Raw genomic sequence first — 23,003 nt, 5'->3', positions numbered from 1 at the left:
TGTTCCTCCCAGCCCCTGAGTTACCTGGTGTCTCTCTTGTCTAAGGAGACTGTCTACTTGGATACTTACTTTCAGGCAATGATGGCATTGCACTCTGGACTGTGTTCATGTAGATGTGGATGAGATCTAAAACCAAAGAGCTGCCGCTGCTTTCAGGGCCTGCTTTGAGATTTCTTGAAGGAGCAGCAGCTGAAAGGCCAGGTTGCTACCAGGAGGTTTAGGGAGGTGACTTGGACACCCCTGGAGCAGCTGGAGCCACCTAATGCTGGCTTGGGTTTGGGTTAATGGAGAATGTGTGTGGTACATCTGGGCAGCATGGGAATGGGGTGGGGGGATAGGAAACAGAGAGCAATATTTGCTAGCAGTCCTTGGCTATGTGGTTGTCTCCCTGGGATGACTGCAGTCTGTGTGCTTCCAGATGAAGATCTCTGCAAGAGTGGAGCCCTAAACTCAGTTGCCCCTGCAGCTCCATCACCTCCTGAGAGTGTCACAGCCCTGTCATCACGAGGGAGGGCACCTGGGAATGGCATTTTACAATAAACGACCACTAGGTACACCACATACATGCTCCAAGAAGCAGAGACCAAGGCTCAGACCTCCCATGCCCAGCTTATCAGCAGTTTTGCCTCTTCGATTTTTCTTAATGAATTTAAACATTTAATCCTTTTATTTTTCCAGTATGTAGTGGCATAGCTTCAGTAGGAGTGGGGCAGGCTCCTGCCCCACAGAACGAGGAGCCTGCTTTTTCAAACATTCCTCCAGGTGCTGAGAGATGCTGGACTGAATCTCTCCAGGCTGAGGAGGGAATTGAGCTCACACCTCCCCTTCTAGCCACTTGAGTAGAAACTAAAATTGTTGGTGGGTCTTACAAGGATGTCATGGACTTTGATCTGAAGGAGCACCCAAAGGTAGCAGTGCTCAGGGTGGATCCAAAGTGGACAGAGCCACCTCTGCTCTTCTGATAAACCTTAGTGTTTCCTCCAGGTGAGCCTACACAGCTTGCTGCTGTGTGTGCTGGCTAGTTTGCGTCCACTCCTGAGGCTCCCAGCTCTCCCCACAAATTTTTTCCCCACAGGGTCACAGATTTCAAGCCAGCAACCAAGTGAGTTAAAGCATGCCGCCACAAAGACTCCCATTTAGGTGCCCAAATCTTGCTCAGGACTTGTCTGAGCATCGTGTCTGCACTTTCAGCAAACCTGTGTGAGAACCACTTTCAAGAGAAGATGAGAAGTTCAGTGAAACCCAGGGGAAGAACAGTCAAAGTTTTCTTTCAGTTTTTTCATTAGAAAATTCTACTATGGCTGTTTCTTTACTATCCAGATTTTCCCATAAGTGCTGCATCTCAAACACCTCTGGAGCAGCAGCAGAAGTAACATTATTTCCATTACTGAAGGTCCTTTGTTGTGAAGTTGTCCCAGAATCTGCTACAGGTGGTGCAGTGTCAGCATTTGACACTGTACTAGGACTATGGAAGCTCGGTAAACTCCATCGCTGAAGGTTTCTCTCATGATCTGTTATGAAACCAGCTATGTTACTACCATGAGGTTCATGTTTGGGCTCCCCTATCACAGTAGGAAGTGACTGATGCACCTCAGAGCCTGGGAGGTATGTAGTCATTTCTGGGGGGAAAAAAGGATCGTCCAGAAGAGTCACATTTGCCTCAGTTAGGCTCCTTTGGAGCTTCTCTTCTGACAGGCTTGCGGTGCGCTTCATTTGCAGATCTGGTTTGCCCAGCACATCAGGTGCTTGCTCCTCGGCTTTAGAGATGATGACCTCAGGAACTGGCTTGTTTGTCTCGGATGAGGTGTCGCTGTCGCCGAAATGTGCCTCGTTCCTTGTGGTTTCAGTTATGGGTCCTAGATCTCTGCTACTGTGAAGCCTGTTCCTTCTGTCAACTGCTTCATGTTTCTTCTTGAAGCTCGAGGTAGAGTGTCTCCCCTTCGTGTGCATTTCCTGCAACCGTCTGATGTGCCCCTTCTCATCTGCAGGGAAAAACACCGAATTCTCACTTGTCTGCCGACTGTAGCGCCGGTGAGCCGGTGATGAAGGGCCCTCATGAACACTGAGAAATCTCTTGACTCTTCTCAGCACCGAATGTTGTCGTCGATGTTTCTCCTCTTCCCAAGGCCACTCTTCCCCATAGAGGAATTCGGTATCAGCCAGCCTGTCAAATAAAGCCAGGTAGTAGGTGTCACTCATGTATAGCAAGAGTGCGATCTGCATGCACATATATCCTGCTGTCTCAGCAGGAAGACATAGGAACTGAAGCCCTAGCGTGTCCCCAGAGAAGGGCATAGAAGGGTTGAAAAAGGGATGGGGGTGATAGGAAATAGTGCCTGTGTCTTTGGATCAGCCAAATCACACAGAAAGCTCTCCACATCCAGATGTCTCTTCTCCTGAGGACCAGGCTGGGAGGGCATCCAGCCAGTAATCTGGCACCATTTCATATTAGGACTGCAGCCTTCTGTGGAAGCTCCACATGGTTAATCTTGTGCTTCAGGTGACAGAAAGGGGAGAAAGAAACACTGCTTGGTGCTCTAGATACTTTTTTCAGCAGAATCCTTTGCACAAAAATAACAACAGTGAAAAAGCTACTCCTGGAAGCAGAGTGCGACAGTTTAAAAAAATGTTGGAATTACTCAGATGGCCAAATCTCACTTACTTCTGAAGCATGACAGTGTTGTCTGAAAGTGCCACCTGTACCTGGTACTATTCTCCTGCCTGGCCTCGGTCGTTCATGAGAACAACTGTTTCTGTGTCTGCCAGGCAATTCAGTACACATTACTGACTCAGTGCAACCCACAAGACAAGCCAAACTGGCCCAGTTACCTGTCCTAAGGGCAAGGATGGCAAAGGGACTCAGGCCAAATCTGAGGTGAGGAGCACAGGGAGGCATCTTTAACCCGGAAAGGCAGAGGAACCTCATCCAGCATTTGTGAAGACCATAGAATGGTTTGGTCTGGAAGAGACCCTTAAAGGCCCTCTTGTCCAATCCCACCCTGCAATGAGCAGGGGCATCTTCAGCTAGAGACCTGTCCAACCTGAGCTCGAATGTTTCCAGGGATAGGGCACCTACCACCCCTCTGGGCAACCTGTTACAGATGTTGGCTTGAGGAGGCTGGTGAAGACTTGGGTTCAAGTTTTATATATTGCTTTGGAATTGGATGAATCTTTAGACCTCATTTTTGAAGTCTGCATAAGAACTACCTTTTCTTTTTTTTTAGACAGAGATGACAGAGAAACAGTTCAGAGGAGAAAAGAAATAATAAAAATGTCAAAACATCAGAGCTCTTTGCATTTCACAGGAGCTAACATGGAGCTGTTTTTCATTCACTTTCCCCTTAATTTTTTGTGTGAAGTGCTTCTTATTAAAAAATAGTTTGCAGACTTAATAATGTTTCTTCGTTGCCACTTTTTTTCCCCTAAGAATTTCAGTAAAATAAATTTTATCCTGTGAGTTTCTCTTCTTTACTTTTTTACTTTCTTCTTTGCTTTTCTTTTGGCCATTTTATAGTTTTACCAGAAGGAAATAAATTCTGAAAATGTTGTATGTGATAAAAGGAACTCATATAAACCATTGTTCTTTATAGTAGAATGCATGCAATAATGGAAAAATAAGAGGAATGAAAATGAAAAAACACCAATTTTCAGGCCAAATGAAGCAAAAAATTAACCACATTTTATTTTGATAAAAGCTGGAAAATTTTGGAAAAATGGAAAACTTCTTGAGATAAGTTTTAAAGGTTAAAAAAGGGCTACTATAAAGTTTTTTAAAAGATTTTTCAGCTAAAAATGTCTACTTGCCCTGGTACTTGTTCGGGCATGGTGGCATTTACACTTACTGACCTGTTCTATATTAAAGCACGTCACAAATGTTTAAACTCAACAGCTGCTAAGCTAACTGGTTTATCACCAATTTCTCATATAGAACCTGACAACATGGGCCAATCCTATATCCTCTATATGTTTCCTTATAATGATGGTTCTTGTGTTGATCTCTGCAAATAACTCCTTTATCCCTTCACAAAATCTGACCGCTGTGACTTCCATGCCTAGATTATTAGTCAATGAAATGTCATACTATGTTTAAGATAATTTCTTGTTTATATTCACAAAAATCTGGACTGATTTTAGCCATCATCTGCTAGCTAAAGAAGCAAAGGAATAGCTATTTTTCTAACTAGGGTGTGTGTGAAGAAGCTGTAGTAGATAAAGAACTGTTAAGAAAAGTCAAGTCACCGTCTTCAGGTTCCATCCTGGGCTCAGAGACTATCAACAATTTAAGCTATGGATGCACAATTCCTATAAGCACATTGACCACTGGAGACATCATCCCACCAACACCAGCCTGTACACTCCCTTCTAACATAATTTTCCATCTTTCCCACTCACAGTATCATCACAGCCCGTAGCCCTATGCTGACTGTCCGTCAATCAATGTGGGCTGTAGGGGTGGTGACCTTTCTGATGGCATTAAGGACCCTTAGTGCCACTCACCCCATTTCAATAGTCGATCCAAGAAATGAAGGAATACAGTAATCAGCAGCTGCTTTTGTGTAGGGTGGCCGGGCAGAGGAATCATTCCAGTAAATATCTTTCTCCATCCTTGGCAAATTCATGTGCATCTCGTCCACCGCCAGAAGTGAGACCTTAGATTTTTTTGGTATAAATCATGTCATTTTCAACATAGTACAATATAAGAAATAATCTGCTTTTTACTCCCTGGGTCAACATTTCTTTCACAAATCTTTTAAAGTAAGCTGTGTATGCTGGGCTGGGCATTGGGAAGAGACTCAGTATTATAAAATATGCCCCCTAGATCCTCCTATACTCATGAAAGCATACATTTGATTGTAATTTGCGTCTTCTATGCTGCAAAGATATTTGAGTCAGATTGAAGTCCCTTCCTCATGCTTGTTATAGTCAAATGGACATGTGATTCTCCATGTGCTATGGGAAGTCTGTATAGACTATTAATTGTGCTCCTTAAAACGTCCAGAGGTCGAGAAGCTTTCTGATAGGCTTTGTTCACATTTTAAGACATTCAGAACCAAGCATCTGACCATCCTGTTCTAGGCCTCCCAATATATTTTATACAAAGGGCTCTGAGGCACAAGTAGACTAAAATGGTGTTAAGGCAGGGAGCATCTTTGACAGTGTGAAGGCCTTTCCCACTCCTGCGCGTACCTGCATTACTTGCTTTGCTTCATATGCTGGTTTGCTTGCCTTGCCCTTGCTCCCTCTAACACCTGGGCTCTGCTTTGCAGTCTCAGTTGTCCCCAGCAGATGCGGGGTCCAGCGGCAGCTCAACCCTATATTTGGCTCTTCCTGCAAGGGGAGCAGCAAGTGCCATGGGAACTCTTCATGTTTTTGGGCTCCTTCATTGCATGACAGACAGGGCCTGTTTAGGAACTGGGGGTAATTGGAATAAATTGGTACCCTGGCCATTTTACAGCTCCTGCCACTGAGGACACTGGCCGACCACAGATGCCATGGGCAGCAGCATCACAACACGAATTATGGTATGGGCCCTGCCTATTAGTTCAGGACCCTGCTTGGTCTTTTTGGTATCTTCACTGCCTTTTTTTTTTTTTTTTTTTTAAGGAAGTTTCATATACAATATTGTAATCTCTAGACATTCAGATTAACAAAAATTGTTCTTATCTATGTGGGAATAGATGGCTTTTGGATTTTGCAGGATTGACCTACATTACATGTTTTTCCAGGCATAAAGAGAGATTATGGTTTCAGGTCAGCTGTTTGCATGTTTAGTCAGGCATCATAAATGCCAAATACCAAAATCAAGCTGCATTAGCTTGTAAAAAACAAAAGCTGGGGATCACAGCCATAGGTACTCCTTCAGGGAAAGATTTTGTTTTGCTGACACTTGTTGCCCTTAATTTCTACCTCAATATAAGAAACAGGACTAAATGCAATGATAACCTATAGTACAGTAAAGCCGGAAGTAGAAATAACAACAGCAACCTGTAAATTTCTATCGATACACCAGTTAGTTTCAAAATCATCATCATCTTCTCCAAATGGATTAATAAGTTGTTCAGCGACCTGAAAGGAAAATGAGACAGTGAATAGAGGTTGGCATGCCATGTCAGGACTGCTGCCGCAGAGAAAATAGGATCAGATTTTTCTCTCTCTCCCTGCCTGTCACTTGCAATCATAGCTTGAGCTGCCATATGATAGGTTTGCCAGCCTAGTGAAGGAACATCTTGCTTTCCCTATGGATTCATACCTCCCTGCCTCATTGGTGCTGTCAATCATGATTGTTGGAGCTGGCCTACGGGGAATTGAGACACGTCTGGGCCACGGTAATTGTCACATAAGACAGTCATTACTTTCCCTTACTGTTGTCTTTGGCTGATTTAAATGAATGGTTTAGCAGCTAGAGGCTCTGTTATTTCATTATGGTCACAACACTCCACCAGCCCATTGGGTCAGCATGCCTGAGCCCTGCAGCGGGCGTCTGCCGGAGGGAGTACAGCTCGTCTCCCCAGCTCAGCCCTGAGCCCCTGACTCTTTATCGGGGGTGATGCTGATGGCATCCCTCTGAGGCTTTTCAGGAAAAGCAGCCCACCAAAAGGCTTGACTTAAGTAGACACCGGGAATCATGCTACCCAAAGCCAAGAAAAAGGATCTGAGTTTGTTATTTAATTCAGCCTGCTAGTTTGGGTTTCTGTACATGAAGTGATTAAAACTGCAGGGGAGAAGCCCATCCTGTGGAGAAGATAACCAAACAGTGTGCTCAGGCACCTTTGTGGTGAGACTTCTTAGTCTGGGAACTAGGCTGGGAAAGGAAACCTCTCTGGCTGCCCACAGCCTTATCCAGTCCTTCCCTAAGAAATAAATAAATGGAAAATCAACCAGAGACGGCCTCTGCCCCACCCATGATCACCAAAGTACATTGGGGGGGGGGGGGGTGGGAAATTCATAGCTGCTGAGAGAGAAGAAAAAAAGATGAAATAAGAAAATTTTAAAAAGATAAAAAATTTTAGGAAATTCAGACTGATTCTCTATTTCTCAGTCACTTGATACACTGAGTTTAATATCATCTCCCCTCCGTGCTTTTATCCTTCTGTTTGTCTTTTTAAGCCCCAGTTTGGAAGCGTGTTACATCCTTGCTGACCCCCCAAGCTTTCCTGGTGTTCACCAGGGCCATGTGTAGGAGCAGTGGCGAGATCATCGGTTTAATGTGGATATGGGTGAAGCGACTGTATGATTAAATAGACCTGCTCATGGACCTTGCTATGGACAGCTATGAGCTAAATAACTTATAATAGTAAGGCAGTCACTCCCTGGCTATTTATCCCAATGTGCCTCTAGGTTGTACCAGTGGGTAAGCACTCTCCTAGGCCACCACTTTAGAGACCAGTGGTCAAGACAAATGAACTGCTGAGCAGACTAACACGACAAAAACACCTGTAAGGCAGGAGGAATAAAAAGGAGATGGGGACACCTCTGCTCACACTCGCTGACCTGGCCCACGGCGTTACATTTTGGGTATAGCTATGGAAGTGCTGCAATAGGAATGATCCAGAACGCAGACTGTATTGTAGGTCTCCAGGGAAGACACTGGAACAGCTCAGTGTGAACCAGGGGATCACCACCCAAAAATCCACTGCAAAACCTGTCATATGAGCTAAAAAGATTGAGCAGAACTGGGACAGAGGCAACAGCAGCGCTGGCCTTTTCCTTCATTAACCTGGTCCTGACATGTGAGACATGACTTTATTCTCAGGAAAGGAATATAGTGCTGGACAACTAAGCCCTGTATTTGGATGGTCTGTCTATTCCTGTAATGAAAATGGGGATTTAGAAGTGTCTCATGTGATGGGAAACTTTGTCCCTGTATTGTAGGTATAAAAAAACAGGCCCAAGGCCAACAAATGAGCTCAGTTTAGTCATCATTTCTGAGGAATTGCCAGGTTACTGGAAGTCAATGGCTCGGGGTCCTTTCTGCAGCCTGGCAGCCAAAGCCCAACACACTCAGCAGGAAACCGGCTGTAACCTTCAAGACAGAAATATTCTGACTCAGGGGCACCGCAGCTTTAAACAAACCTCCAGTCTGAGGGAGCATTGCTGATATTAAATTTGCTTTTTAAGCCTGCTTCTCCTCCGTTTCACTTCCTTATGCAGAAGATTTTTCTGTTACAATGTCATCTTGTACCTGATGCAGCCAGGAGTTGGCTGGAAGTTCTGAGTCTAATTGAAAGAGATGCTACTAACAGCCTTGGGTGCCGATGAAGGGGAAACCATTCTCCCCTCAGGAGCACCAGCAGAGTGGTCAAGAGGAACAGCTTACAGTTTTGTAACCTGCTAGTAAAACCCTGGAAGACATTGCCTAGAGAAAAAAACCTCAAATTTCTGCAGGAGCAAAGCGCTCTCTCCTCTCGGTTGGTCCCTATGCAGCAGACCCCTTTGCCCCCCCTCCCTGATTTCCTAGGACACAGGACTGGACGAGCTTGCCCTGCAGGGATTTTACTTTCCCCCACAATCTGCCAGCTTGGTGTGCTGCCCTCTCTTCTCTGCCCTTTGGAGTTGGCTGTGAGAATGGCTGTGAGAAGGGGGCTCTAAAGCTGGCCAATTTTGTGCAATTTATATTCTCACAGAAAAGTTAGCTCTAAGTTTCCAGCCATGATTGATAATCCCAAAAGGAAATCTTAATGCACATAGACCCTAATGTACTAGCTTGCTTTTTATTTGAAACTTTTTTCCAGTTAGTCTACCTTGATACTCACTACAGAGGAGAGAACTGGCATGAGGTATGTGGCTTAATTACTCGACTATCAGATCAATGGCGATATGTTAACTGAGCAGGCATCAGTGGGCTGATGAGTAGCATCCAATTCTTTCTATAATTCTTCTTTTTAATGAACATTTTTATGCGTTGGGGTTGTAGCCATTATTGGCTGTCGCTGTTTGATAGCTCTCTGGAACCGGAGACCTTTAATTGCCTGCATCTGATTAAGTTAATAGCAGATACTAAAGGCTGGCTTTGATCAGAAGAAGTAAGATGCAGTCTCTTTCAACCCACGCGAGGTCTGCAGCAGTATCTCCCCATTGCACAGTGGAGTGGGAGAAAGGGTTCTTTTTAAATCTTTCATCTGTCATTTTATAGGCCAAGTCCTGGGACCCAATCCTGATGGAGTAATACTCCACTGGGGAGTTGTGGCTGCACTGGTCCTTTTAAAATGGGCTCTTTCAGGTTCCCAATCATTTCTTACTGTAAGATCTGACAGGGGATTAAAAATGTATTGCATGATGTTTGTTTGTGACTACAGGACACTTCGGGCTGAATTCAGCTTTGGTGTAACTCCATTTACCTTCGTTGATTTTACAGTATGCCAGAAATCTGACAACTTTGATTTCAGCTCTGACATCTTCATCAGCCTCCCCCCAGGAGGGTTCCCCCATGACCTTTCTAGAAAGCTAGTTTACCTTGAGCCATCCTGCGTAGAAGAAGAACTGTAGCAGTGTGAAGATTGGAATGTAAAGATCTAAGTCATGTCCCTGGTATCCTTGGTCAGTATCCAAAAATTGGCGCCCTATCAGGCAGGCAAAGAAAAAAGTATAGACTGCAAGAGTAACAACCTGCAAAGAACAAAACTTCATTGAATTAATGTAATAATACAATCTTATGAATAAGGCAACACATACTCAAAGGTCTCTGACCGCCTTTTGCGTATAATTTGCCAATCTATAGGGAGGTATTACAAATAGAGAGTCCACGGGAATAATTATGAGCAGGAAGAAGACTCAGGAAACATAAAAACATTTCAGTGCTTTCCTCCCCTCTCCCAGATCATGCAAGGACTTCATCTCCCCATTAAATATGACTTAAATAGTTAGCCAGGCCTCCGTGATCACGAGGGACTCAACGAGTGCTCAACAGCTCGGAGACCCTGGTTGAGTCTATGGGTGTTTAGAACCAAGCTCCCCTTTTATGAAAATTGTGTTTTGAATTTTGTAAAGGATGATAGCTCAGTACCTGGGTATAGACCAATGGAATTCCAACCCAGTCATAACCAAACAAAAGACTACACCAAGACCGGTACTTATTCATCTCCTAAAAAGAAAAAAAAAAAAAAAAAAGAAAAAAAAAAAAAAAGAAAAAACAAACCCCAACAAACTAAAATTGCATGGGGTTCAATTCAAATTACAAATATTTTGTTACAGTTTACTTTTGCACATATAAATAGACAGAGAGATATGCAAGTATAGTATGTATAAATCGATACTGTAATTATATCCAACACCCCATTGTCAAATTTGAATATTCACTTAGTTTACGGAGTTGGAATGCTTAGTATATTACATATTTCTTCACAAATTATCTCGTCTTTCTATCTTATCCACACTCTAGTGATACATGAAAGAGAATACATCATATCATAAAAAGGGTGTTTGACCACTCAATGAAATATTGAGGGAGGTTATCTTCCCTGAAACTGATATTAGAATCTTCAAAATGTCAAATTACTCTCATTTTTTTTCCCTGCAGCAATAGAACAAGTATGAATTTACAGTGATGTTACAATAATTTTTTACTCATCAATTTGCTGCTTCAGTTAATCCTTCTTAATCATATAAACACAATCCCAGCAAACTGCTGCTGTGTGTGCTTGAGTGTACATCGTTACACAGAGAAAAGTGGTATAAATCCTGAGTTAAGACCATTTAGATGACACTGGAGAGCTGTGTGTGCTAAATCAAATTATGTAAGTGAAAAGCTACCACATAGCATTTTCAGATTAATTTTCTGTAGATTTACTTTTTCTACTTACATTCATCAGAGTCTGCAGATCTACACTGTCTCGGATTCTTCCCTCTTTTCGTGCCTTCGATGCCAAATTTCCAAACCAAACAAATGGAACCCAGTATTTCAGGTGGGGAGACTTAAGGTCATCAAAAATTTTTCTTTCATATCTTGTCATAAAACCTGTTTATTTCCCCGCCCGCCCCCACCCCCCCCAAAAAAAAGACTTAATTTATTCCATGCTTTCGATGCTACTGATATTATAAATTTTTAATATGTTTGAATCTGTTTATGCTATATTTTCATAGAACTATGCAAAACACTATTTATAATTCTAACTAGTAGCTTCCTCCTTTTTTTTCTTTTTAGGCTTTTTTTGCCAGGGTAGATGTTGCTTGAAACAACTTCTCTTTTGCAAGAACTACCTACGCAAAATCCCTTTTGATCAATTCTTGCAATAATTTGCTATTACTGTGTTCTCATATCTGACCTCTGACATATTGTAGATACATATAATACTAGGAATTGTACAGATTACTCTAGTTTCATATTCTACTTTCAGAAAAATAAGGAACAAGATATATCAGTCAAGAAACTGTCACCTTTCAGCAATGATGGCATCTCAACACATGTTGTAAGGGCAGTTATGTGACCTTCTGATTCTGATAATTTTTTGGTAAATCTGCAAAGCAGTGAGCAAGCAACAGAGGATACAAGTGCATGCATGAAACAGAGCTCAACAGAGAGTGTGCCTTCTGCCAGCGAAATACTTCCCTGCCAGATTGTTTCATGTTTTCTTTGGGGTTGCGAAGGCGTGCAAAGAGATGGAAAAGGAATCCTGCACAGAAATCCCGCTGCTAGTGGGACGAGGGGCCAGATGACGTGCTGTGGGGCTGCGGGCTGAAGCTGCTCTCTGCCTGGCAGTTTGCCTCGCTGGGGTGCTGGGAAGGCATCATGTTTCCTGCAGAGTTCCCCTGGCCTTGTGAAGCCCTGCTTCCCCCTGCTGCAAGCAAGTCCAAGGTCAGGTAGCAGGGGAGCCAGGGCTGCGTGTGGCAAAACCTGCATCAGAGCTGCTCGCTGCCTGGGACTGGCACGGGAGCAACCCTGCTACCCCCTTGGGTAAGAAAGCTCCGCTCTGCTGTCCTCCTTCCACCCACCTTTTGAGAAAAACAACCTCAGAGAATTCATGAGGGGGAACCTCATATTTCCTTTGTCCAAATCCTGGATATTCTGGGATTGGATCAATCTTTCAGGTTTCTTCTTAGCTTTTGCTCAGGTGTGTGCCACCTACCAGGGTGGGTATAAGGATTCTTCTGTTGTGTTGACATTAGCTCCAAAACAGGACAAAGTTAGTAACATGGCAGCCCCAAAATAAGTGGCTCAGCCAATCAGTTACAAGTTTGAGTGCTGAAAATTCAGTAAGGGAATTGAGAGTAGATGGGATTTTTTTTTCTAGTCTCCAACTAGTAACTAAGAATTGGCCCATTGTTGCTAACATTGCTAAAGATACACAAATGAGCAAAAAAATAAATATACACAAACTCAGGTGTGTTTTGTATAAAAATGTGAGTAAGGTAAAAGGAGATTTGTTAAACATGGCAACCTTCTTAAATATTCTCTTGAGGAAAATGCCACTGCTGCACAGTTGCAACAAGTCAACACAGGAGGTATGAAATACTGCAGCTACTGAGAAGGAACGCAAAGACAAGACAGAAAATTATGTGGAAGGGGAAAAAATCAGTAGCAAGACACAGTACTCCTGCAGTATCCTAGAATCTAAGAACAGAATAAGATATAGCTTTTAAAAGGTCCCTGGACAGTTTGCAGCTAGCTCTCATAATCAACTGCACAGAAATAATCAGGCAACCAGACAAATTGACCTGCTAGTCATGACTCCTGACTCCTAAAAGTCAGTCTTTCAGGCTTCCTTTGATTTTTGGCTGGCCAGCCTGCTCATTATGAGACAGGAAATGATGTTTCTATCAGGCTGAAAGATAGTCAGAATATCAGAAAATTGACAGTCTGGAGTAAACACTGCATGCAAGTCATTTGAGAAGCTCTGGGAAGTCATTATCTGGAAGGACACAGCCTGAGGGGGTCACAAAGAACAGCAAATCTCCAAGGATTAGTTCAGCTCTCCACTGAAACTGGGTAACTTTTTGTTCAGAAAAGCTCAACAACACCTGGTTCTTTTAACAATAACATTCAAATTGTCATTATTTTAAAAGTTAAGGTGTTCATGTTTGTATTAATTAAATATTCTCTTTGATGGATATTAATAATGCAGAGTATCCTTATCACAGAAAATATTAAGCAAATCTAGATTGCTCTTACTGCTGGTGGAGGTTATGGCAACAATATACAGTTCAGAACTGCTTGCTATTATTGCAGCAGTAAAGAAACACTATATTCCATCAAATACAGGGTAGGATATTATACCTCAGTTATTAAAATCAAATGGTTTCTAAATATGGTCATACTATTTTTATTCATGAGTATTCAAAGATATAGCTGAGGAACAATCTGAACAGTAACTCTTGTTTTGACAAGCACTGGAAAACGGGAGCAGTTGCAGAAAACTGGAAATATTTGGCAAATACTGTGCCATGGTGTTGAAAAGGATGATCTAAGGAATGACAGGGCACTGAATCCTTGTGAAAGTATGAGCAGGTTGACATGGGATGCAATCAGTAAAGAATCAAAGGACACTAATGTGAACAGTGTCAGCCAGAGTGATCTTATGGGGAAATTACTGATGAGAACACAAGCCTGGCTGGAATAAGTCACTCGTGCTCTCCTTCAAGTGATTCGAATAGCATTCAGTTCTCTCATCAAAACTGAATGGTTGGAGACAAGATAGGTTGAGGGTACCCACATCAAATACTCTGAAGACTAGAGGTTAGAGAAGGAACTGAACAGCAGTCATCTCCCACATCTCCGGAGTGTGCTAACAACGATCGAGCAGATGAAAGTTTCACTTTCTGCTTCTGTGTTATGTGGGAAAGAATTAATTCAGGTGCTTCATTCCAGTAGAGGGTTTGGCACTGCAAACTTCAGCTGTCCGTAGGTATTCATGTAGTTGGGCTCACACCTCATGTTTCTCTTCAGCATTTCCTACCAGCTGCTTTGGGCTGCTCTCCGCTGAGCTGCTGATTCATTACTCATGTTCTTGAGCACCCAACTTCCCTCTTGCACCTTGCAGCCAACAGGATTGGTATGCTCGGGACTGCTGCTAGGCATTTGACAGTTACAGCAAGTGTGCCTCAGTGCTCAGCATCGTAATGTCACGAACCTAGATACATCTACTGCCCTCAGCTTCGTAAAGAATGTTAAAAAATATAAAAAAAAAAAAGTTTAGAAAATAATTAGGAGGAAGATCCAGCACTGAAGACCATCCCTTGTAGGGAGATACTACAGAAGGTGAAGCTCCTAAGTTTATTCAAGTCTTTATACACTCTGCTAACAGGTAGCTACTGAGAGAAAATGGTGTTAATTAGAATCTAACGTTAAAATCTAATTAAGAAAAGAATAACCCAAATGCATTACAAAATCTGATGACTAGAAGATGACTCTCTGCAAGTTTAGACTGAGAATAAAATTTCACTTTTCAACAGCAAGTTCACCCTTGTGAATGTCCATTCACCTAAGGTGTGATGTAGTCTCCATTATACCCAGTTGAATTTTAAACCAGGGCTGGTTATATTCCTAGAAGGTAATACAGCTCAGTCAGAAATTGCACCATGATAAAGACTGTTGTGAGTAAGCTTTTATGTCTTGTGTTATGGATGAGTCAGACTAGAATATTATGATACTGTTCTCAGATTTTAAATTTATGAATTTAAGCAGTTCATTTGCTGAGAAGGGAAATGTGTAGCAATAGTTATGCTGTGGCAGTTCTCTGATAGAGAAACGCAAAATCGGCAAAATTTGCTTCAATGATGACTGTGATGTAAGTATTAGATTCTGCCACTCACATTCATATTAAATGTTGCATCCCCATGCAGTCTGATATGCCATAGGGAGCTGTGGGGGGGATGGGGAATAATTGCAGAGTACTGTCTTAATCACTGGATGTTAATAGGAGCAAAATATACCCTCAGGTGCTCAGTACTGCATCGACAAAAAAATCTGTGGCACAATATGTATTAAAAGCTACAAAATAAGTACTGAAATCCACAGAGCTAACTACACTATCAATACTTAGTTATACAGTTTATAGTAGAGTATTTTCCACTGCTAAAAACCAAAACAAAACTTGTTTTTCAGTCTACAATTTTTGTACAACCATGCAACATTTTGTCTCTTTTGGAACAGATTGTCTTTAGCAATAGGGAGGCAGAGCTGGATTAGCCTGCTGGAAATGTTGTAATTTTCCAGTGTGTACTAGAAGCAGATTGCTGGGGAGAGTGACAGAAGCTTCCTTGACCTCTCACAGGCTCAGGTAAACAGTTTTGTTGAACAGCACAAGGAAGAGAACTTAAAAATCCAACTGAATCTAACATAAATGATTTTTTTTTTGGTAAGGTCAGTGCATTCTGTATTTTGCCTGGATTTTTTTCTTTAATATCCAAAGTTTCTCACACATATTTGAAATGTGTATATGTATATATACACTGAATATTTTCACTTGCTACAACTTTACTTACTGATCTCTGCCAAGAAGAAGAATTTTAAGAAATGTAAGATGTTCAGTAAAAAAATGTATGACTTCTCCTATTTGGAACATATCCCCACATCTCTGTGCTGGTGTCCTACCCATGACCGACCAAACCAGTCAGAAGGCATGGCGTTACACCTTGCCTTTAAATACTCCGTGGTCAGTTCTTCATAGACAAGCAAAGTAGTCTTACATGGTTTAACTCTCTTCCCCATCATCACACTTGCTGTGTTATCAAAACAAACAGAAAATAAAGACACACTTAATACTTAGTATATTTATCCCTGAAAAAACTAAGTTTAAGGTGAGGTTGTAAATTCAAATAAAATACCCTTGGGACTGGGTTTTTTTAAGTGTATCACAGTAAATCTATGACCTATGCAATCTACTTACAAATAATTGAGATAAATCTGTACTTGTGAATGACTGCAGAGCCCAGTCTCTGATACTCAAGACAAGGTAATATTCTAGACAATGAGGCAATGCTGTATAACAAGTCACCATTATTATTGCATCATACTACAGCACAACTACATTATTTTTCACGCTTTGGAGAATGTTGTACCTGTTCTGTATGCCCGTGTGTTCGGGGCAGGCCTACTGCCTCCATGATGTCTGAGAGCAGATCCACGCAAGAGCCTGAAACTCATTGGATTTCCATTGTGTCACTAGATGAAGACTTTAAGAGTATTAAAGATGCACGCTTAAGGGCATGTTATTTAAGCCACTGACAAAAATGTGGTAGCTTTGACATGAGTTAGTATGAAGCACACATGGGGCCAAAGAGGAAAGAAAAAATTGGTCTGGCTCCTTCCGTCCCTGTTCCCCACCTCTGAGGGAAAGGGAAGACATTCTGGGGAGAAGGACTCGGCAATACCTGCTCCTACGACGTGGTCCATGGTGGGAAACCTTTTGTACACGGCTGTGCTCACAGAGCGAAAGATCAGCAGAGATGTTAAATTCACATAACGCATGAGAGTCCTCCTTAACAAGCGCCCATATTCATCTCTGCCCTGGACACAGCTGGAGATGAGGAACATCAGTCGATCTGGCCACGGCAAGTTCACAAATTGGTTCCACCAGCGATTCACCACCAAAGTAACATAGAAACCTGTAGGTTAGAAAGAAAGAACAAAACTCCAGTGCCTATTAGGATTTCTGTTTAGGATACTTTTAGTTTGCGGAGTGTTACTCATATCACTAAGCTGCTACACTTCCCAGAATAAATGTAGTAAGTCATGTCAAAACCCAGGATGCAATCAATGTAAATTATTTAATAGACACTGCAACTTAATGGCCCATTCCAGCTGAGTACCTCATACTCATGAACTTTCAAATTTCCTCTTCTGTAGTAAACTTTGAGTGGATTTAGTGCTTTGAAAGATCAAGCACAATGTATCAGTGTTAGTGGGCACTGTATACACATATACATCATATACATATACATATATGGAAAGTTTACTCTTTTATTGGTATATTAAGAACATGAGCATAAATGTTGATGTGACAAAAGTGACTTGAATTTAAGGAGACCTGTTGGAAGCTGATGATTTTATTGTGAGCCTCTAACATCCCATATGCCCCTCAGCACTGAAATTCTTCCATGCATGGACATTCACAGAATGCCTGAACAAAGACAGTGTTAGAGAATAATTTCACACATAACCAGTACTTACCAAGCACAAAAGTTACTGGGATTTGTTCAGCATATTTGTCACAGTAAATTGATAATTTTTCAAAGAACCGTTTTTGGCTACCTGTAAGAAAAAATCTGCAGCAAAAATAAAATGTATCTGTCCTTTCATCATATTCTGGCACTAGCTACAAAGTGTGAATACATATAAATAATCAGGTACGTGCAATCAGGAGCAACTTTGGCTAATATCTTCAAACAAATTCTTAAAGGTAAACTGCTGAACACTTTTGACGTAATAAAGAAGCTGGAGGAGAATACAATATTATTCCCTGGTTGATGCAGTTTTCTCATGACTAATTTGAATAGTACTGCTAATTAGGATCAATATACCTGGAGAATTAGCTTGCTATCTCATACAGACCAATGATGATAGTAAGCCATAAGTCTGCAGGTAGAGCTTGCTCTCATTTTTCAGAGGGCTACTTAATAAAAATGCTCAGATCAGCTTGAATTGTAAAAGGTTACCAATCTATGATTGCTCTTATTTGAAAATGCTACATCGTTGTAGCATTTTTTACTCTTACTCCTATGAAATTTCTCTTTTCCACAAGATTAAAAATACAACAACTATATTTATTTTGCAGTGAGGAAAATATTCACCAGATAATAGAAAATAAGTGGAGCATGGTAGCTTCTGCTCATGGAGAAAGATATCTAATGAAATACAACAAACTTAAATATAAAGAATTATTTTATTTGTATAGATTAGTATTACAGTTATTCCTGGATTTCATATGAAAGGAACACATAACAAATATTTGGTGGGTTTTGCTTACAATTGTGCAATAAAACCTGCAGTTCATATAGAAGGCTTTCCATGGTGTATTTACCATGGTCTTTAATTGCCTAACATTTCAGTAAAACTAGATTAATTTAAACAAATGTGTGACTCTGGTGTTTCTTTATGTATAAATGCTGTAATCTTCTTTCTGAGTTCACAGGTATAGATTACCGAACCTTTTGGAAGATTAGTGATTAATCACAGACAAACTAAAGCTCATTTTCTCTTTGCTTCACATAAAAAGAAAACACTGAAGTCTAATTACAGATCAAGGTAAGAGCTGAAGTATGATTTTGATACTTCTGTGTAGTGTACTTCATCAGTTAAAAATTTCATTGTGCTAATTGATGCACTGCATCTACCACACAGGTGTTTAATTCACACATAGGTGGAAGAAGCAACTCTCCTTTTAATGTGACCCTCCCAGGTGCTGGATGACACACAGGTAATAACCACGTCTGGTTTCCATGCAGTTTTGCTTGGCTCTCTGCAAGCTTAAAAATAAAGTTTGCATGCTGTCCTAGCTTTAAGCAAAACTTTGCTTTTCCTGACTATATAATGTGGCTCACAAATTATTACTTTTTGGAGTTGTTAAAGAAATTACCACTGAGCAACTGAAGACACAGTTCTGCAAGTAGAACAAAAGGTCTATACTTATCATGTAAAGCAGAGAGGCAGGCTCGCCACTGCCAACTCAACATCAGAATGATAAAAACTATGTAACAGAGGCTAGCTATGGGTGTTTATTTAGCCTAACTTCAGTAGAGCGGTTTCTCCATACTGGACTGAAAGTAGAATCAGCTGAATATGACAGGCAGTATTATACTTATATACTACATGCTTTCTGCGGAATGCTAAAGTAAATGTAGAAATGAAAGGACATTTGAAAAGGTCCAAGGAAAAGACAATAATTATGGAGTAACCTCCCCCCCAACCATCATTCATCAGCCTAATACTATGAAATGTGAAACTTCAGTATAACATTTAATGATATGTGAATTGGAAAGAGTGTACCTGTATAATACACTTATTGCTGTGTAAAGAGTAGCAAAAACAATAAATTCTCTGTACAGCAATTTGTAGATGCTGCCTTTCCACTTTAGGAGTAATCTGTGAAATCCAAAGAAAGTGGCATTCGCTACTTTGCTGGAATAAGTGACTGTCATCGTCTTGGCAGGCTGTGCCTAGAAACAGTAGAAGAGAAGCAGGAAACCAACAACATTTTAGACAGTGTATCTTAACCTGAATTCATCTTGCATAGACAGATATATAGATATACACGCACATACATACATATAATAGTATACATATACATAGATAAATACATGCTGTGTGTACTTATATATATGGAAAGGGAGAGAGAAATGAAAAACTTGCAATTACAAACCCCATTAAGACCTGCAGATTGACGTATGTGAGGCTGCATTTGGGCTTTATTTCAAAGACCACCCAAAAGCAAGAGCTATCACCAAATGTGACCCTGCCTGGGTGGCAGCAGCAAGAACACATTACACCTTTGCAGCCTCTGCTTACTTTCAGTTTGCTCCAGTCCGGTGTGAGCAAAGAAAAGGAAGCAAATAAGCTTGAAAATTTTTTTAGAATTTTGTCAGCACTCCAGCAAGAGAAATAAAACTAAATTCCACAAATGCACCTTCCTCCCCAGTCAATATTTTTAGCTGGCTTTGTTAATTATACTCATCTAAAACCAAATGAGATTTGGAGACTGCCTCTTTCATTAACAGTTACGACAGCAGCTGAGATCAGCTGGGGAACCCTGTTATTTCTTGTCTTGGCAGCTAGATGTGCTCATCAATACTTCAGCATTGCATGGCCATTCAAAAAATGCCACAGGGTTGCTCAGGTAGGCAGCGTGCAACACAATGTAATTAAAGGAGTACTAAAAGTATACAGGTAAATATTTTATGCTGGGTTTGTTACTTGTTTTCCCAGTGTAGGGAGATGCTACAGGATCTTTTATGTTCTTATAAAAAACCCACTAACTCCAAATGTGGATGAAATCAATTTTGTACAGCTTACAAGAAAGGAAGTAACTAAGACAAGCACAAAACCTCAGTGTAGTTATTGGGTATCATAAATATGATTTTTGTCTATAGTTGCTTGATGCCACTGTAGGTCATTTACTCTCAGAAAAAAAATCTAAACCCCTAGTTAATAGATAGCTTGATAATATTTGATTCAACTTGGCTGTGTCTCTGATGCAGAGCATAAAGTAAGCCATTAAAATTCAGCTGTAAAAGTGCCACTTTCTCTTTTAGTCACCAAGGGAATCAGCAGGGAAAAGACACCATAAGCTTTCTATTGCTGACAGACTGTCTCTTCTCATCTGCAGAATGGCTGCTTGAGGTTTGCTAGCATGGGTTCAGAGATTTTGTGTTATTGTTTTTTTTAAGATGCATGGGTTTTATTCTTTAGCATCCAAATGATAGCTTTCCTGTTTCTGAGACTTGGCACAGGACTTTAATTTTTTTTTGTTGTCATTGCTGATCTCCAGAAAGTTCAATTCAGGAGCCATACTGGCTGACTGGCATGCAGAAATGCAGTTCTGTCTGCTGAAAAGCCTGTGGTCAGGATGCAACGCTTAAGAAAATGGAAGCAGAGATTTCCATTCTCCAGCAGAAATGGGGCATTATAAACAAGGGGAGAAGTCTATTGCTGGTCCACAGGGGAGGAATGGGGTAAAAAATACTCTTAACAATACACTGAGTTTCCTGGGATCACTGTGGGAGGCTTTAGTCCTTGCCTATTGATGTTGGGGAGTAGGTGTGTCCAAGCCATATTGTCAAGAAGCATGTCTCTATCTCCCCACTAATATCCAATTTGTAATGGAAACCTCCAGTGGGACTGTCTGCATCTAGGGACTTAGATCTAGAAAAGATACTGGATAATGTGAGGGCTTGTAGTCTGGCAGTAACCCAGACCCCCAGTGTAACACAGTGCAATGATTAGAAGATGAAGTTAGACAAATGCAGTGTGAAGTAAAACATAAATTGCTAACTGTGGTGGCAACCAAATATCAGAACAGGGGAGTGGATGGACACCCTGTGGTTTAAGATCTTTAAGATGAGGGCAGATACTTGAACAAAAGATGAACTTCAGGAAGAATTGACTTAGCTGGGACATACAGAGTTGGGGCTGAGTGACTCTGCTGGTCTCCCCTGCTATCTGGGCATCTGTGAAACTTTCTGTCCAGTCCCTTCTGTCATGGACCATGAAGGGAACAAGATTACTTGCAGCCCCCTCACAGTATCTGCAGCTCTGCAGGAAGGCAGCAATTAGTGTCAAATCCACGGCTCTGTTTCTGCATCTGGGGTTCAGGAAGGAGTCATCCTTCCAGGCATCAGTGACTGGATGGTGCCAGAAACTGTCCAGTAGCTGCGCTGGACAAAATGGGTCCACCTCCTCTACAGAGCTGCAGCAAATCCTGTCTTGCATGACCTAGTGGATGGGTTTTGGCCTCAGTTGCAGAGCTGTAATGATAATAGGATTCAGGATTAAAAATATTTTCCTCCCCATTAGACTGGGAGAGAAGAGTTTTCTCCATGAAGTGCAATTTGCCTGCTTAATTTAAGCAACTATATTTCACTTAATTAGATTCCATCCATCTCTCTTAGCACTTTACTTGATTCCTTTGGCTCTGAACAGAAATTCTTCACATTAGATTGGGAGGCACTGTGTACCTGCAGCTTTTTATTTCTGCCACTGAAATGGGGCAAAGAAGAGTGGGACTGTTACAGCAATTTCAGGCTTTGGTTCCTTGGTTTTCTTGCCCTGCCTTGCATGTGATGCACTGTGTTTTATCTTCCTGCTAAGCAAATGCTTTATTGAACATTTATCATTAGGTTCATACAGGGATTTCAGGGTAATGTAATTAAACATCCTAAAATACACATTAAGTCATATTAGGTGATTTAAGAACACTTCAGAATATATGAAGCTATGAAAGAGAGCTATGTGTCTGTTCGATTAGATTTTACAACATAGCAAATGTAGATTTAAATCTGAACTCTTGTTTCTTTTTCTAGAAGCAACTACAGCTGCTTGGGTACAGTCCCCCCTCCCCCGTCCCCACAATGAGAAGTTTTGGCGTAAAGCCTTGTGCTGGGTCTCGTTCTTGCACCGTGGTCCCATGCCCTTGGTTCATGGGCAGCATGTTGATTGAGAGTCCTTCCAACATTAGTCATGGTCACAGGAAATTAAAAAGCTACAGCTGAGACGGACAGGAAGAGCAAAGCATAATGATGTCCCCCAGCACATTCCTGCCTAAGCGCTGTTTTGGTCGGGATCGAAGAAGGACAGAGAGAGTTAGATTAGATACCACAGGCACTGGTGTAATGAAAAACTTTCCTATTAGTTGTGTTGCCCTTAACTTCATTAGCAGATATAGAGCTAGGTTTTCTGCTGGTATAGATTTATGAGCTTTGAGGACATAACGCAAGTTATGCCTATTTTATGCCTGCAGAGACTTTGGCTCATATCTATGACACTGCTTTTCCTTTTGCTCAGTGATTTTTCCCTCTCTGAAACTTTCTCAAACACAGGCTGAAAGGTGAGTTATATATTATTCCACTTCTGGTAAGATCATCAGAAGCCTTTAGGCATAAACACCTAAAAATAAAAGATTTTTTTCCCTCCCTACTAATACTGAGCCCAACTGTAAATGGATTTTTGTCTGGCTGAGAATTTCAGGATGCATTAGAATTCAGAGAGAAACCACAGTAAAAATTAACAGCCATAAGTGTTTCCTAACTGACCATGAAAGGCACATTACAGAATGTATAAATAAATACTGCCTCTGTGTGGACCTACCCCTTGTTATTGTATCACCTTATTTCTTGGTTTATGGCATAGTAGAGAAAGTGAGCGAGAGAGAGTTAAGCCAACTATAAAAGCATATTAAGTTCACACTATATCCACTGACCTGCTATTTTGATTCAGCAATCCAAGCCTGAAGGCAAATCCTGGACCCTTCCTCTTTCTCAGACGTCCGAAACAAAGTCCCCTTCAAGTCTGCAATAGTCACCTTGCTCTTCCCTTAACCTGAAGCAAGGGGTTGCTGCTGCCGAGCAGGAGGAGTGGA

The 23,003-nt window shown here is 41.4% G+C and overlaps 1 protein-coding gene across 1 annotated transcript; it reads right to left on the bottom strand.

Moving 5' to 3' along the window:
- Positions 1 to 1,257: 1,257 nt before the first annotated feature.
- BEST3 (bestrophin 3) lies at positions 1,258 to 23,003 on the bottom strand. The gene is made up of 10 exons (XM_009968366.3): positions 22,845 to 23,003; positions 18,920 to 19,089; positions 17,105 to 17,199; positions 16,306 to 16,539; positions 10,800 to 10,954; positions 10,004 to 10,081; positions 9,454 to 9,606; positions 5,986 to 6,066; positions 4,498 to 4,649; positions 1,258 to 2,164 (listed from the first exon to the last, which is right to left on the bottom strand). Exons 2-10 carry the CDS (start codon positions 19,069 to 19,071, stop codon positions 1,258 to 1,260), a joined length of 2,007 nt encoding a protein of 668 aa, XP_009966668.2. The 5' UTR covers positions 19,072 to 19,089; positions 22,845 to 23,003.

The sequence above is a fragment of the Tyto alba genome, unplaced genomic scaffold, assembly GCF_018691265.1.
Source record: "Tyto alba isolate M040663 unplaced genomic scaffold, T.alba_DEE_v4.0 Super-Scaffold_2, whole genome shotgun sequence".
NCBI lineage: Eukaryota > Metazoa > Chordata > Aves > Strigiformes > Tytonidae > Tyto > Tyto alba.
Note: the sequence above shows the minus strand (reverse complement) of the source record. Positions and strands in the feature narration are given on the sequence as shown.